This window comes from Colobus angolensis, unplaced genomic scaffold (assembly GCF_000951035.1).
Source record: "Colobus angolensis palliatus isolate OR3802 unplaced genomic scaffold, Cang.pa_1.0 Scaffold24, whole genome shotgun sequence".
Classification (NCBI taxonomy): Eukaryota; Metazoa; Chordata; class Mammalia; order Primates; family Cercopithecidae; genus Colobus; species Colobus angolensis.
In genome coordinates this window covers 5,814,927-5,831,507 of record NW_012115599.1, presented here as the reverse complement: position 1 = coordinate 5,831,507, position 16,581 = coordinate 5,814,927, and the positions used below count along the sequence as shown (strand labels likewise).

General features: G+C 40.8%; 1 protein-coding gene and 1 pseudogene across 1 annotated transcript in view; one reads left to right on the top strand and one right to left on the bottom strand.

Moving 5' to 3' along the window:
• The first annotated feature begins 2,385 nt into the window (after nt 1–2,385).
• On the top strand, nt 2,386–2,870 carry LOC105514119 (annotated as a pseudogene).
• Nucleotides 2,871–8,108: 5,238 nt separating this feature from the next.
• Nucleotides 8,109–16,581, bottom strand: part of WDR92 (WD repeat domain 92) — a 129,292-nt gene continuing 120,819 nt past the window's right edge. The window contains 4 exon segments of the mRNA XM_011945276.1: nt 8,109–8,332; nt 11,540–11,637; nt 14,137–14,271; nt 15,650–15,765. Coding sequence (XP_011800666.1) covers nt 8,125–8,332; nt 11,540–11,637; nt 14,137–14,271; nt 15,650–15,765 — 557 coding nt within the window. The 3' untranslated portion in view covers nt 8,109–8,124.

Here is a 16,581-nt window from a genome sequence, read left to right as displayed (position 1 = left end):
AAAAACCAAGGGATTCCACGGTGTCTCGTTTACAACAGCTGATGGAGAAGATACAATTGCTAAAAGGGAGTATTGGGTGCCAGGACCCAGATCTGGCCTAAAGAAGCATATATTGGTCGCGCCCTAGTTGTCACCTCATGGGAGGAGCAACCAGGGAGGCTGTGTTTGATGGCTCTGTCAGGCGGCGGCAGAATCCAGTTACCCCTCCCAACATCCATTTCCCTGCTTCCTCAGTACCAGAACTCCCAAACGGTGGCCAACATCCATTTCCCTGCTTCCTCAGTACCAGAACTCCCAGACGATGGCCGACATCCATTTCCCTGCTGCCTCAGTCCCAGAACTCCCAAACGGTGGCCAACATCCATTTCTCTGCTTCTTCAGTACCAGAACTCCCAAACGGTGGCCAACATCCATTTCTCTGCTTCTTCAGTACCAGAACTCGCAAACGGTGGCCAGGTATATGACTGCACACAATCAGGTTTATTCTTCTCAGTCTCACTGTGATAGGTGTGAACATAGGACCAAACCATGATCAATAGATACAAGCAAAAGTGTTCTTCAAAGTGGCAAGATGTTCTTTTTCTTACTTTTCCTACTTTTCTGCTGTCTGGAATGTGGATGTGATGGTTCAACTGGAGCAGGCACACTGGATGATGCGTTGGGAGATACCTCATGAGAATGGCAGGGGAAGAAGACACAGGGCGGCAGGTCCCTGGTCACTGTGGAGCCACTAGAGCAGCCCAGACTGCTTACCTAGATTTTGATGAGAGACATAAAAATAATCTGTATTTTGGGTTTTCAGTTACTTGCAGCTCAACCTAACCCTAATCAATAACAATGCCTTCAGAAAACAGGCCAGGGGTTAAGATGGACTTTTTTTTCTAATTACTTATCATTTTAATCACCAATCAACATTTTCATTTACTTATTTATTTTTGAGACAGGGTCTCTCATTTTGCCCAGGCTGGGGTGCAGTGGCATGGTCACCACTCACTGCAGCTTCAACCTCCTGGGCTCAAGCGATCCTCCTGCCTCAGCCTTCCAAGCAGCTGGGACTATAGGCTATGGTACCACACCCAGCTACTTTTTAAAAAAATTCTGTAGAGACAAGTGTCTCACTATGTTGCCCAGGCTGGTCTTGAACTCCTGGCCTCCCAAAGTGCCAGGATTACAAGCATAAGCCAGTGTGCCTGGCCCAACATTTATTAAATGTTGTATAAAGGGGCCGGGGGCAGCGGCTCATGCTTATAATTCCAGCACTTTGGGAGGCCAAGGCAGGCAGATCACTTGAGGTGAGGAGTTTGAGACCAGCCTGGCCAACATGGTAAAACCCCATCCCTACTAAAAATAAACAAAATCAGCTGCGCGTAGTGGCACACGCCTGTAATCCCAGCTACTTGGGAGGCTGAGGTGGGAGAAGTGCTTGAACCCAGGAGGCAGAGGTTGCAGTGAGCCGAGATCACACCACTGCACTCTTCCTGGGTGACAGAGTGAGACTCAATCTCAATTAAAATTAAAAAAAAAAAAAAAGTGTTGTATAAAGGGTATTGCTGAGTGATCTGGTTTTAAGTTGGCTTAGGGATAGAGTTGGATCAGAACACCATAAGCAAAGCTCAGTTGTTAAAGAATCCTTCATAAAATTGATCCACCATGACTATATAAATGCAGCTGTATTTGGTCACAGCCCTTTTACCTAGAATCTCCTCTTACGCTTTAAGTTAAAAACACAAAGTCAAAATCCTGTTCCTTCATTCAAGCTTGATGTTTGATGTAAAATATACAAAACCTATGGACAACTGCATTCATGGCCATGGCACTGTGAGGATAATCTGCATCTGCTTCCTCTGTGCTGTTCTACTAACAACCATTTTTCTGGTTCTGGAGTTGAGGACAAGGGTTTAGCCTCTAGATCCCTACACAGTGACAACGATTCACAGAGTTTTCATACTGCCACTTGTTCATCCTAAACCTGGTAGGGAAAACGGATGGTTAAAGAATTTCTCACCACTCCAGGCAATATGCAGGTACTTAGGGTGGAATAACGGAGGACATTGTCCTAGCAGCTCTGAGTCCTCAGCTGGTTGGACAAGGGACAGGACTTCTGTCAGCAGGTCCTGATAAGTCTGAGCGCAGCATGGGCCCAGTGCCCCCAAGCTCTCAGAAGAGCAGCATTAGGCCCCATTTTATTGGGACGGCTGGGTATGGCCCTGAGAATGGTGCCTGGCAGTCTAGTCTCATCCAAAGCAGGGAGGTGGGGCTCCACAACACAGTGAGAGTGGCCAGACATTCGGAGATAGAGGCTTCCTGGGTAAGCGTAACCAACCCGCCTTTTAAAAAACATAGCTAGCAGATGCCAAAGCCGCCAGGAGCCCAGCACTACCAGCCATGGTCAACTCCACCATGTTCTTCAAAATCGCCATTGACGGTGAGCCCTTGGGCCGCATCTCCATCGAGCTGTTTGCAGACAATATTTCAAAGACAGCAGAAAACTTCTGTGCTCTGAGCACTGGAGAGAAAGGATTTGGGTATAAGGGTTCCTGCTTTCACAGAATTATTCCAGGGTCTACATGTCAGGGTGGTGACTTCACACACCATAATGGCACCGGTCCATCTACGGGGAGAAATTTGATGACGAGAACTTCATCCTAGAACACAGAGGTTCTGGCATCTTGTCCACAGCAAATGCTGGGCCCGACACAGACGGTTTCCAGTTTTTCATCTGCACTGCCAAGACTGAGTGGTTGGATGGCGAGCATGTGGTCTTTGGCAAGGTAAAAGAAGGCATGAAGATTGTGGAGGCCATGGAGCACTCTCGGTCCAGGAATGGCAAGACCAGCAAGATCACCATTGCTGACTGTGGACAGCTCTAATCAGTTTGACTCATGTTTTGTCTTAACCACCAGACCATTCCTTCTGTAGCTCAGGAGAGCACCCTTCCACCCCACTTGCTCATAGTATCCTAGAATCTTTGTGCTCTTGCTGCAGTTCCATGCTTTCCTTATTCCCTTCCATGCCTTCCTTATTCCCTTCCATGCCTAGCTGGATGAATTGCAGAGTTAAGTTTATGATTATGAAATAAAAACTAAATAATAACAACAGCAACAAAAACATAGCTAAAAGCCAATTGCCGACATATTTTTCAAACGAGCCATAGCACCTGATTGCAGACTGCTATGTTATAATCAGGTTGCACAAGCCAGCTTCATATCTGAAGCCTGCATGTCTCACTTACTTTAGAGGACAGTCTGGTGGTCAAAAGAAAAAAAAAAAAAGTCATTACAAAGTAGCATTTCCCTGGAAGGTTCCCCACCACCCCATGAGAATTATTCCAGAAATCCCTTACTAAAACAGTCTACAATTTACCACCACACCTAGCAAAGTTAAAGAATGCAAACATATTTGCAGTAAAAAGTGCACAATAGCCTACAACTTCATGGTTCTGAGACGGGTTTTTTTTTTAGGCTTCACTAAGGCCTGGATGCATTATTCTAAATACTGTCAACACCTGTCTCTAATTCCACTCTCACAGAAAGACTTCAAAACAATTACACAGAATCTCAGATAAATGCACATGAAGAAGGTTCTCAGTTGGCAAACCTAGGCATTTTGGCACCTAAGGGTTCATCCCTCACTACATATGAATGAAGCGCCATTTTGGGTTTTGCATCAGTTTGGTTTATATGGTCTAGTGCTGGAGAGCCTCATCATTTCCTGGCATACTGAAACACAAAGCCACCGACTGGGGGAGAGGGGTGTCCGGTGACTCCTGGTCCAGGAGGCTACCTGTTTTTCACTCTCTAGATTCAGGAGAGTAAATACATTTTATCTCACTTGCCAGCAGTTGGTAGTGGCTCCTAGCAGAGTGTGATAAAGCTTGTGAGGCTCAGGGAGAATGAGTGGCATGATTGATTAGTCATGTCTGCAATAAATTAGGGGCAGGGAGGGGTGTATGTAGATGGGTGGGATAGGAGTATCTGCATTTGAAGCAATGCATTTCATCAATTCGAATGAGAACATCCTTCTGTCCATTCATGCATCTTTGAAATTAGGATGAATCTTATAATCACTGCACCAGATTGTCTTTTCCAAAACTAGCCACAGTATTTCAAAGTCTCACATGCTTTTTTTTTTTTTTTTTTTTTTTTTTTTTTTGAGACAGGGTCTCACTCTGTTGCACAGGCTGGAGTCCAGTGGCATGATCTCAGCTCACTACATGCCTTTGCCTCCCAGGTTCAAGCAATTCTCCCACCTCGGCCTCCCACATAACTGGGATTACAGGGGTGTACGACCATGCCCGGCTAATTTTTGTATTTTTAGTGGAGATGGGGTTTCACCATGTTGGCCAGACTGGTCTCAAACTCCTGACCTCAGGTGATCCACCCGCCCTGGCATTCCAAAGTGCTGGGATTCCAGGCATGAGCCACCACATCCAGCTCGCATGCTCTTTCAGAACCTAGTCAAGACCCCATCAAAAAGTAGAATTTACTTCATCTCCACAAAAAAAGTTTAAAAATGTAGCTGGGCGTGGCAGCACACACCTGTAGTCCCAGCTCCTCTGGTAGCTGAGGCGGGAGGATTCCTTAAGCCCAGGTCGAGGCTGCAGTGAGCTATGATGGTGCCACTGCACTCCAGCCTGGGCAGCATAGCAACAGAGTAAGACCTTGTATCTCTCTCTCTCTCTCTCTCACACACACACACACACAGAAAAAGGAAGTACAATTTATGTCCTCTGCCCTTGAACTTGGGATAGGAGGTTGTGATTGTCTCAACTAATAGAGTGTGGCAAAGTGATGCTAAGTAAATTATGAAGCTAGGTCATTAATAAAACAAGATAGCTTCTGCCTGGTGTTTTCCTGGGATGCTCACCCTTGGAACCTGGCCACTATGCTCAGAAACCCTATGCCATGTGCTAAGCTCAGCCCCTGCTTCTCAGATCTGGTTGAGGTCCCAGTGAACAGCCAGCATCAACCTGCAAATAGCATGAGTGAGTGCCATCTTGGAAGCAGGTCCACCAGCCTTTAGTAGAGCTGCCTGCCTCACGCTATCTGGGGCATAGATGAGGCTTCCTTGCTGAACCCTGCCCAAATCAGACTCCTAAGCAAAATAAATGATCGTTAGCGTTATAAGATATGAAGGTCTGCAGTGGTTTGTTATACAGCAATAGACAACTGAAATAATCGTGGTCAGCCAGGCTGCGGTCTTGACAGTTGTCACTGCCTGCATGTATGTATACACAAAAACATATTGAAGAAGTGTAAGTAAATTGAAAGAAAACCCCAAAGGCAATAGTGGAACATGTTTTAAAGAAATGCTACATACTAACATTTTTATGCACAAAGGACAATATTATAAGGAAAACCATGAACGCTGATGGCTCTGAATTCAAAAAGTGATTTAGAAGAATTAAACTCTGAATATGAAGGAATCTGAGGAATAGCATACCAAATTTATTTTGTATAAATTTTCCTCTATTTTAATTTTTTTATTTCCATAAGTTTGGGGGAAACAAGTGGCATTTGGTTATATGAGTAAGTTATTTAGCGGTGATTTGTGAGATTTTGGTGCGCCCATGACCCGAGCAGTATACACTGAACCTGATTTGTAGTATTTTATCCCTCATCCCCTTCCCATCTTTCCCCAAGTCCCCAAAGCCCATTGTGTCATTCTTATGCCTCTGCATCCTCATAGCTTAGCTCCCACTTAGGAGAAATGCAATGTTTGGTTTTCCATTCCTGAGTTACTTTACTTAGAATAATAGTCTCCTGTATATATTTTTCTTTTTAAGGATGCACACAAGTGATACAAAATGGAAAAAAAATCTATGTGTAAATAAAAAGAACACTCAATTAATATAAAGCAAACAGTAAGTGATTAAAAAAAAAAAGCATTTGATCATAGTTTCATCATATCAGCCTAGCACCACTGGTATCAATGACATCTTAGATTTAATGAAATACAGGTGTTTATTGTTGTTGACTCTATTATATTACCAAATACAAGTGTCCTAGGAGAGATTTCCACAAATTTTCCATTTTTTCTTTGCAAATTAAGAAAAAGCAGATATAAACTTTTTAAAAGTTCAATTTAATTTTTACTTTCATAATTATATCCCATTGTTCTATAAAACATCGGGGCTGGAGGCAGTGGCTCACACCTGTCATCCCAACACTTTGGGAGGCTGAGGCAGGCGGATCACGAGGTCAGGAGTTTAAGACCAGCCTGGCCAACATGGCGAAACCCCATCTCTACTAAAAATACAAAAATTAGCAGGACATGGTGGCGCATGCCTGTAATCCCAGCTGCTCGGGAGACTGAGGCAGGAGAATTGCTTGAACCCGGGAGGCAGAGGTTGCAGTGAGCCGAGATCGTGACATTGCACTCCCGCCTGGGCAACAGAGCAAGACTCCATCTCAAAAAAAAAAAAAAATGGAAACAACAAAAAATGCTTAATTTTCTCAACTTAATACTCCAAACAAGTGACTCTCTATGATCACTTGAAATCACATACATTTTACATATTATGAATGTTTTAGTTGGCTCTGTTTTCTTGAATGGCATAGCATCAGTGGTATCGATGACATCTTAGATTTCATAAAATACAGGTATTTCTTTTTGTTGACTCTATTACCAAATACAAGTGTTCTAAGAGAGACTTCTACGAATTTTCCTTTTTTTCATTGCAAATTTTAAAAAAACCTGCAGATATAAGCTTTTTTAAAGTTCAATTTAATTTTTACCTTCATAATTATATCCACAGCATTATTCTATAAAACACTGGGAAACTTAAAAAAAAAAAAAGAAAAACCTTTATTTTCTTAATATTCCAAATAAGTAACTCTCCATGATCCCCTGAAATCACGTATATTTCACATATTATGAATGTTTTAGGTGGCTGTATTCTGTTCAATGGAGGTGGGGGAGGGTAGGCTTAATGAAAGTGTGATAAAGTCAATAATTCCAAAGGCTTAAAGATAAGGTGAACATTAAAGAAACAAAGTGAATTAACTACTAATTAATCCTTTATAAGGCAAAATGATGTGACAATGTTAACTTTATTACTACTGTTAAGGTAACAGAATCAAAGCTTCCGTAGATCTCAAAAACAGAAGTTTATTCATAAAATGCATTTTTAAAGTATGACCAAAAATAAGATTAGAAAACCCCTACAATCTTGTACATTTCACCACCACTTACCACAGTCAATAACCAAAGTCTCACCAATTCAATTCCTGTATTTTAAGTAAAAAAGAGCTTTATAAATCATAGCATTTTGTTTTATGAATTAAATTGCTGAAAACAGTTACCCAAATCTAGACCAACCATGCCATTTTGAGAGAGAGAGAGAGAGAGAGAGAGAGAGAGAGAGAGAGAGAGAGAGATTTTTTTTTTTTTTTTTTTTTTTAAAGACAGAGTCTCACTCCGTCGCCAGGGCTGGAGTGCAGTGGTGCGATCTCGGCTCACTGCAACCTCCACTTCCCGGAGTAGCTGGGATTACAGGTGCCCGCCACTACGCCCAGCTAATTTTTGTATTTTTAGTAGAGATGGGGTTTCATCATGTTGGCCAGGCTGGTCTCGAATTACTGACCTCGTGATTCGCCCGCCTCAGCCTCCCAAAGTGCTGGAATTACAGGTGTGAGCTACCATGCCTGGCCCACCATTTTGATATTTTATACAATAATATTATGTCCACAAACTTAGTGACACTGAAATCTCTCAAAATGTATTTCTGAAGGTTAATTCAGTTTTTCCAAGGCAAACTCTTTTAAACCAAATGAAATGATTCCCACCACAACATTATAGACACTAAAACATAACACAAGCATAAAGATAAAATATGGAACTTCAGGGACATAGAACAAAACTGAAATATGTTTAATTATAGACAACTATTGACTTAGAAATGAAAGACAGAAGAAAAGAACTGGCCCTGGAGACAGTTTACTCGGTGCTTCTGATACCCACATGCAGCAGCAAGCAAGTCGGCAAACACGCCCCGAGAGGCTGGAGGCTGGCACAGGGGCTTGTGTCTGGGGTATTTTGTCATCAGCCAAATCCAGCTTTGTTCAATGAGGGTCAGAAGATTCCAGAACCTATCTTAAATTTTATGAGTCCAAAGTCTTGAAGTCAAATTTTATGGAGTTTCGTAACGATTAGTACTCTCACCGTTTGGTCAAATGAACCACAGACACAAAGACCCCTTTTATCTGGACTCCAATCCAAACTTGAAATGGGCTGGGTGGACAATGTAACATTCTGCAGAAGGCTTACAGAACCTGCGACTCCCATCTCTATTCCCTCAGAATCTTTCTTTGACCGCTGAATAGGGTATTCACTGAAAACAAGATCAAAATGTTAAGAGCGCATAAATCTTAGCTTTCACCATTTTATTTCTACACATACACTTCAATGACTCTATTTCTCAGTTGGTTACTGTGGCTAATAAATACTTACAGAATCTTTCTAATACTGAGTTGTTTGCAAATAAAGAGACAATTTCAACCTCAACCTATCCCCAAAACATGTCATAAAAAGAGTTATTAGTTCTACTAAAAACTTCTAAAAGTCATTTCTGTTCAACATGTATCTACGTTTTCTCTTTTAATATGAAAGTTCTAGGTTGATCTAGGATTCTTTAATACATTTACTTGGTGCTTTTGATAATCTTTTATTTATTGTAATTTTTCTCCAGATTTAGATTGCTGGATATCACAGGCAAACAATGTGCAAAGGCAGTGGCTGTGAGTAACATTTGCAGAACTTCATCTAAACACTTCCAGAATGAAAAACTGATGCCAGCTTCTAACCCCCAAGCTCCATTACACAGACCCAAGCCTAAGGATCTTTTGTATACCACGTCTATGGGAAGGCGTCACAGAGTGGAGATGTTAGACCTAAATGTAACTGTTTCAAACAAGAAAAAAGTGGTTCTGAGAACATTTGATTTTTTTCAGCTGAAAATATAAATTTATATGGTAAGAAAAGCAGAAGGTTAAAGTCATAAATCCCATTTGGTCTAGATTTGAAAAGGGGAAAGAAAACACTCCTCCCCAATGGAGATGTGTTCCTAATAAAATACAGAAGCATCACTCCTCAGAAGGCCTTTTAAAACCTACTAGTATCAATTATGACAACATCTTTATTTCATAAATGCTGGCAAAGGCCAAGAACGTAAGAAGCACAAAGCCAATCAGAAGCAAAATGGAAATGGAAGAAGAACCTACAGGTAGATGAGCTACTATTTTCTCTTCCTCTCAAACCCTACAAATCAATCTAATGAAAAGAAATAAAACATTCAGATGAATAAACGGTTTAAATACAGACATCTTTCACATATCTCTTGGCAAAGGCTGCAGTTATTTAGTATTCAAAAGATAACATAAAGATTTTTTAAAACCTTCCATATTACCTGTTGAAGTTTTAAAAGAATATGTGTATATGATTCAAATAATACTCAAAAAAAAATCAGCATGTTGAAGTTATTCAAAAAACAAGTCGTGAATAACTAGATGATTTCTTCTAGGAGCTGTTGGTTCAGTGGCCAATAAATATTTACAATTTAATTGCATTACTACCAAGACAGACTGGCATATGAAAATAAAGCTAAATATCATTGTGCTTAAACCAATTCCCTTTGCTGGTACAATACTTGACAGTAAAACTCCAAACCGATTTGAAGATTAGACTGCACATCTGTTCTGGTTAAGTGTAAAGTTTACATTGCACTAAACTTCAAATTTGCATACAGACCTAACTTTACCGACAGAACTAAATCCACTGTAGTAAAAACTTCCAGCTGCAAAAGTGTTTGTGTGTCTCATGGAATACAAATCCACGTATGGATTACAAAGAAAACTGGGACTAGTTCTTCAAGAAAGCAGCCTAAAGATTTGGTCACCAAGTAAAATAGTGACGTGCCACCACATGGCTTCACTAAGGGGACTAGCAGAGCCTAACGTGGGGAGGAGACTGGGGTGGAATCAGGGAAGAACAACGGGCAAAGGTGCTAGAAGAAGGGAAAGTAGCAAGTGATCTGTCTACCCCACATTCTCCCAGAACACCTCAAACTTTTCCTCTGCTTTTCACTCACAGAAACCATACTGTTTGTTTGGTTTTTGAGACAGAAAAAGTCTCTGTTGCTCTGTCTCACTCTGTCGCCCAGGTTGGAGTGCAGTGGTGTGATCTCGACTCACTGAGACCTCCACCTCCCAGATTCAGGCAACTCTCGTGCCTCAGCCTCCTGTGTAGCTGGGATTACAGACGTGTGCCACTACGCCCAGTATTTTTAGTAGAGACAGAGTTTTGCCATAACCATACTGTTGCGATCTAAAGCATTCACCCTGGCCAGGCGTGGTGGCTCATGCCTGTAATCCCAGTACTTTGGGAGGCCGAGGCGGGTGAATTACCTGAGGTCAGGAGTTCGGGACCCACCTGGCCAACATGGTGAAACCCCGTCTCTACTAAAAATACAAAAATTAGCCGGGCATGGTAGTGGGCACCTGTAATCCCAGCTAATCGGGAGGCTGAGGCAGGAGAAGCCCTTGAACCTGGAGGTGGAGGCTGCGGTGAGATGAGATCATGCCACTGCACTCCAGCCTGGGCAACAGAGCAAGACTCTGTCAGAAAATATAAAATAAAGCGTTCACTCTGGTTTTTTGTCAGCGGCATCCCTGCACACAGTACTTTAACAAGTACTTTCCAACTGTAGCCCTGTTTTTCAGAACCCCTTCCAGCTTCTCAAAGGAGCTCATAGAGAATAATTTTATAAATGTGAAAGTCCCAGATATATTGAGGATGGTGTTTTTCTTCTTACATTATTAATGAAACTTTATTTTTGAAAGATCCTTCATTTATAGGCTTGCTATATTCTCCCTGAGTGATGTTTAAGAAAGATGTAATTTTTCCCCTCCAAGTACATATTGCTTAGCTAATAAAGTATTCGGAAATACCACTAACTCACAATTTTTATCAGATCTTTAATTTTTGTTTTCTTTTGCTTTTTCTCCTTTTCACAGGCCAACCCTGAGCAAGTATATCAGACCTTTTAAATGATCTAGTAGCTACGATGTTAGCGGCCTTGGGATTCAGAGAGTAGCGTGCATAGTAAAGCATTCACTGTAACTCACCCAGCCTAGATATGCAGAAAGCAAACTCAGTGATAAGGTCTTTCCTGAAGACCAATCAGGAGCCTCAGGCTCTGTTGGGGTCTATCACAATGATGTTATCTAAATTTAGGCAAGGAATCCTTTCCCCATCTTTTAGAGGCAGTGAGTGTTCTAATCACTTCAAGATAATATCTGATAAAAGTCTTGGGCCAACTTTTACATCCTTAGGAGACACAACTAAAACGATAAATAGACTTAATGTATCAAAAGAAGATTAGTGTACACTTTACTAAATGTAAAGTGTAATACCATGAAATTTTAAATCATATCAAAATGAACTAAGTCAAAGCAGGAAAAAAAAAAGACAAAAAAGTTCAGTCTAATCCTACTTTACACCCACAGGTAACTTTAAAAGCAGTGTGCACTGGCAGACTTACTACTTCCAGAGGTGAAGGCCGCCGGCGCCTCCAGCTGTCAGAAAGAGCTCCCTGTTCTGCGGCAGGTGTCGGACCTGCCACACGGTAGATTTATGAGCCTAAACAGAACAAGAGGCACACAACTGGTTTATATGCTAAATGGTGCCCTGGAAGAGAAACTCTGCAAATAAAGAACTTTTACTACTATAATTTCAATGGTTATAAAAGTAATTAAGGTTATTTTCTGGCATGTTTCTTTATAATGGCTATAGAGATTTATAGGAGCACATAAGAAATTAGAAAAAGCATCATTTTTCTTTATTGCTTTATAAAACAAAGTTCTACTGCATTTTTAAAAAGACAGGTATTAAATTTAAAGTTCATTTAAGTTTACAGTACCAAATACATTATGAATAGATTTTACATATGTAAATACCTCTAGTTCATTCTGAGGGGGAAAACACTCAAAATATAAAAATATATACTTTTGTTTATATATACAAAAAATGTGGACTGAATTTTTAAAAATGCACTTTAGTTCTGAGAACAGTTTGAAGTTCACAGCAAAACTCAGCAATAAGTACAGAGTTCCTCTAGACTGAATTTTAACTAAAATTTATAGACTGAATTTTAACTAACAGCTCCCACAGCCTTATTTTCAATGTAATGCCACTGACCTGTCCAGTCTTCAAAATACGGACCATGAGGACTTATAGACAATGTTTACGGTCATAATAAGCTAAGGTCTTTATCATTCACATTAGACTAAAAACCAGCAGCTGGAAGGTTAACAGTTTGTTAGCACCTCAATAGCAACCCGTAAATCCATCCTGGCAATACTGCATTAACTGGGGGGAATTTAGGAGACAGAGAGAGACAGAGGGAGGGAGAGAAAGAAGGTGGGAGGGAATGAATGACTGCTGCTTTGTAGAAGCTGGCTATTGTGGAACACCACATTTTAGTGAGTGATTTAGTGAGTGATTAGTCTTGACCTTTGATTTCAATAGTCTTTTGAGAGAATTACCATTAGCTGATAAAGACTCATATCTCAAAACACATATTTTAAGTGTGTAACGGTCTCCCAGTGATTAGGTTCAAGCTGTTGAAACATTTTATTTTGTAGCTTAAACTTCTCTTCTTTTTCAGGAAGTTGAGAAAAACACAAAAAGCAAGAGGGGAAATGACCTCTTAAAATATACCAGAGTCATCTATTTGGCAGATTTAGCAATTACTGGGTTAACTAAATACAATTTTGAAAAACTGGGCCAGGTATAGTGGCTCACGCCTCTAATCCCAGCACTCTGGGAGGCCGAGGTGGATCACTTGAGGTCAGGTTTCAAGTCCAGACTGGGCAACACAGCAAGACTCTGTCTCTATGAAAAAAAAAATTTCTAATTAGCCAGATGCGGTGGTGTGTGCCTATACTCCCAGCAACTTGGGAGGCTGAGGCAGGAGGATCACTTGAGCCCAGGACTGCAGTGAGCCATAATCATGCCACTGCACACCAGCCTGGGTAAGAGGGCAAGATTCTGTCTCCAAAAAAGAGAAGAAAAAAAAATAAAAGCCAAACAAACAAAACAAAAAATTGGAGATGACACTATTATTTATAGATAATGATATATGTGTTGCAAGTTACACATGTAACAGTTTAGTAAAGTGATCTATGTTGTTGATAGATATTTAATATATTCTGAAATGACAAAAGCAAACCAATACTTTATAATTATCTTAAGAATTTCATTTTCATAAGGCAGTGACAATAATTTACACACAATAATAATAATGAGACAAAATAGGAAGGTTCAAAAATCCTACTGAATCCACAGGAGAGAGAGAAGCAAGGGAGTAAATTCTTACTTCATGAGCAACTTGTATATTTTAATCTTATGGAAACAAGGAATCCGTAATTGATATTTCTTTCTTTTTATACTTGAGGAAGCTCAAATCACATTTCCAATCCATTTCTTGTGAATGACAGGATCTTTTTGCATGAATTTTCTGTAATCCCCCTAGTCCAGAAACTATCTTTTTTTTAAACCAGTATTTTCCTTTTGCCCTGCTTTCCTCATCTATTGGTCTAATGCTGTAATACCATATTTCCCTCTCAGCTACCTCAAATGCAAGGCAAAGTTAAGTAAGTAAATAAAATATTTTCGAACATCTACTATAATCATAGTACTCAGTGCTTTCAATAATTTCATTTAATATAGCAAACTGGAATATAAAATAAAATGTAATGACATCATGTACATATAGTTGTATTTTGAAAAATATATAACCAGGTATTAGCACAAATATTATATACTTATTAGGAAACACGAGGATGGGTTTTGTTGATCAAATTCCTATTATCTGCTAGGTTTCTTCTAATTGCTCCTAAACTACAAAATAAGATTCCTACCTAACTGAGGTCTTTATTATAATCAAGAAGTCTAAAGTTGATAAACTTTGGGGAAGTACTCTTTGCACAGAAAAACCTGTCAAGATCTCACAGGAATATATCAAAAATAGCTCCCCTCACATAAAGACCTGGAAGAAACCTTGGTGACTAATTCTACTTATCAGTCTAAACCAAGCTATCATTCTTCTTCATATAAAGACATTTCCCTCATATTTACCTTTTCTGAAACAGAGGCAAAACCTTTGGTTGGATGCTGTGTTCTCATGTCAAAAACATGGAACTTTCCTTCCAGAGATGTGGCTACTAACTTATTCATACTTATGTCTTTTCTGTCAAACTCCAAGCTACATACCTGAAAACAGAGAATATTTATTATTGGTAATCTCACCAGTATTAACTCAGGAGGCTCTTTTAAACTAAGTAAAACAGCTTTAAAATGGTCAGATAATGTGAAAGCACTCCAACAATCATTTTCTCTTTTAACTTTTACCATAAAAAATTTTTTCCAGCTGGGCGCAGTGGCTCATGCCTGTAATCCTAACACTTTGGGAGGCCAAGGCAGGTGGATCATGAGGTCAGGAGATCAAGACCAGCCTGGCCAACATGGTGAAACCCTGTCTCTACTAAAAATACAAAAATTAGCCGGGTGTGGTGGCGTGTGCCTGTAGTCCCAGCTACTTGGGAGGCTGAGGCAGGAGAATCCCTTGAACCTGGGAGGCGGAGGTTGCAGTGAGCTGAGATCATGCCCTTGCACTCTAGCCTGGGTGATAGAGTGAGAGTCCATCTCAAAAAAAAATTCTTTTTTTCTGGCTGGGTGCGGTGGCTCACACCTGTAATCCCAGCACTTTGGGAGGCTGAGGAGGGTGGATCACGAGGTCAGGAGATTGAGACCATCCTGGCTAACACGATGAAATCCCGTCTCTACTAAAAAATATGAAAAATTAGCCGGGCATAGTGACAGACACCTGTAGTCCCAGCTACTTGGGAGGTTGAGGCAGGAGAATGGCGTGAACCTGGGAGGCAGAGCTTGCAGTGAGCCAAGATCACACCATTGCACTCTAGCCTGGGCGACAGAGCAAGACGCCGTCTCAAAAAAAAAAAAAGAAAAAACCTTTTTTTTTTTCCATTAGTAAGATCAACAAAACTATCTTGGGTTCCCATGCTCAATGAATGCCTTTGGGGAATCATTATTTAACTTTTTATGTTATTTCACAGTTAAGTAAAGGCTGACAGAAAACAGGAGGAAACCCCATTCTTTGCTAAGGGTGTACAACTGAGGAACCAAAACTCTGAGCTGGGGAGGTGACTACTGTTTCAGGCTTTCTGTATTGGCATAAAAAGGCCTTTTACTTGCTTATTGTGAAATCTTACTACATGGTCCACAGGGGTCTGCAGACAGGCTGAAGGGGCTGGTGGCTCCCCCAGCACTGTACAAACCACACGTGGGTGTGAGCCTGGTGACTCCCTCAGCACTGTACATACCACACGTGGGTGTGAGCCTGGTGACTCCCTCAGCACTGTACATACCACATGTGGGTGTAAGCTCATTTTCTCAAGAGAGGATTCAGGATTTTCATTAGATTCTCAAATGGGTTTGGCCCCAAAAAGTTAAGAACCGTTGGCAGAGGGGTTGACTGAGATGAGTTACTAGAGGTGTCTTCCTTTTGTAGTAGTTCAGAGGTGAATGGAAACATGCGCAGAAAAACCAAAAGCATCAGAATGTACTTTACCCCATTTTTGATGTTTGTCTCCCACCGTAATGCCATATTTCTGAGATCAAATAGTTTGATATCCCCATTGTCATAACCAGCACAAACAACACGTTCTTCTTGATTATAAGCATTGCCTGGAAATCAAGATACAACATTTCACATCCTTATAAATGCATTCTTATAAAGGTTGCTTAAAAAAAATCTTATGAAACTATACATACAGTTTATACTAAATCAGATTTTAAAAATCACACTGGGTAGAATCCCATCTTACCAGTCCTGACAGGACATCAAGATTATTAATGTGGTATCACCCATTATTTTTTTGGTTTGTTTAAATCTCTGATAAGAGTTTGGATATTTGTGCCCCCAAATCTCATGCTGACGTAAGATCCCCAATGTTGGAGGGGGGCCCTGATGGGAGGTGCTGGGTCATGGGGCTGGATCCCTCGTGAATGGTTCAGTGCTGTCTTTGTGGTAATGAGTTTTCACTCTTCTAGTTCATGCGAGGCCTGGTTGTTCAAGAGTCTGGCGCCTCCCTCCTCCCCTCTCTCTTGCTCCCTCTCTCGCCATGTGACACGCCTGCTCCCCTTTTGCCTTCTGCCATGAGCAGACACTTCCAAGGTCTCACCAGAAGCAGATACTGGCACCATGCTTCTTGTATACTCTTGCAGAACCATGAGCCAAATAAACCTCTTTTCTTTACAAACTACCCAGTCTCAGGTATTCCTTTATAGCAATAAAGGAATTCAATGCAAAACGGACTAATATAAGCTCATTCACTGTAATTCCATACTGAAAGGATATGTGAAAGCGTTTATTGAATTCAATTTAAAGAAAATGTTTTATAGGAGATGGAGACCATCCTGGCTAACACAGTGAAACCCCATCTCTACTTAAAAAAAAAAAAAATTAGCTGGGCGAGGTGGCGGGCGCCTGTAGTCCCAGCT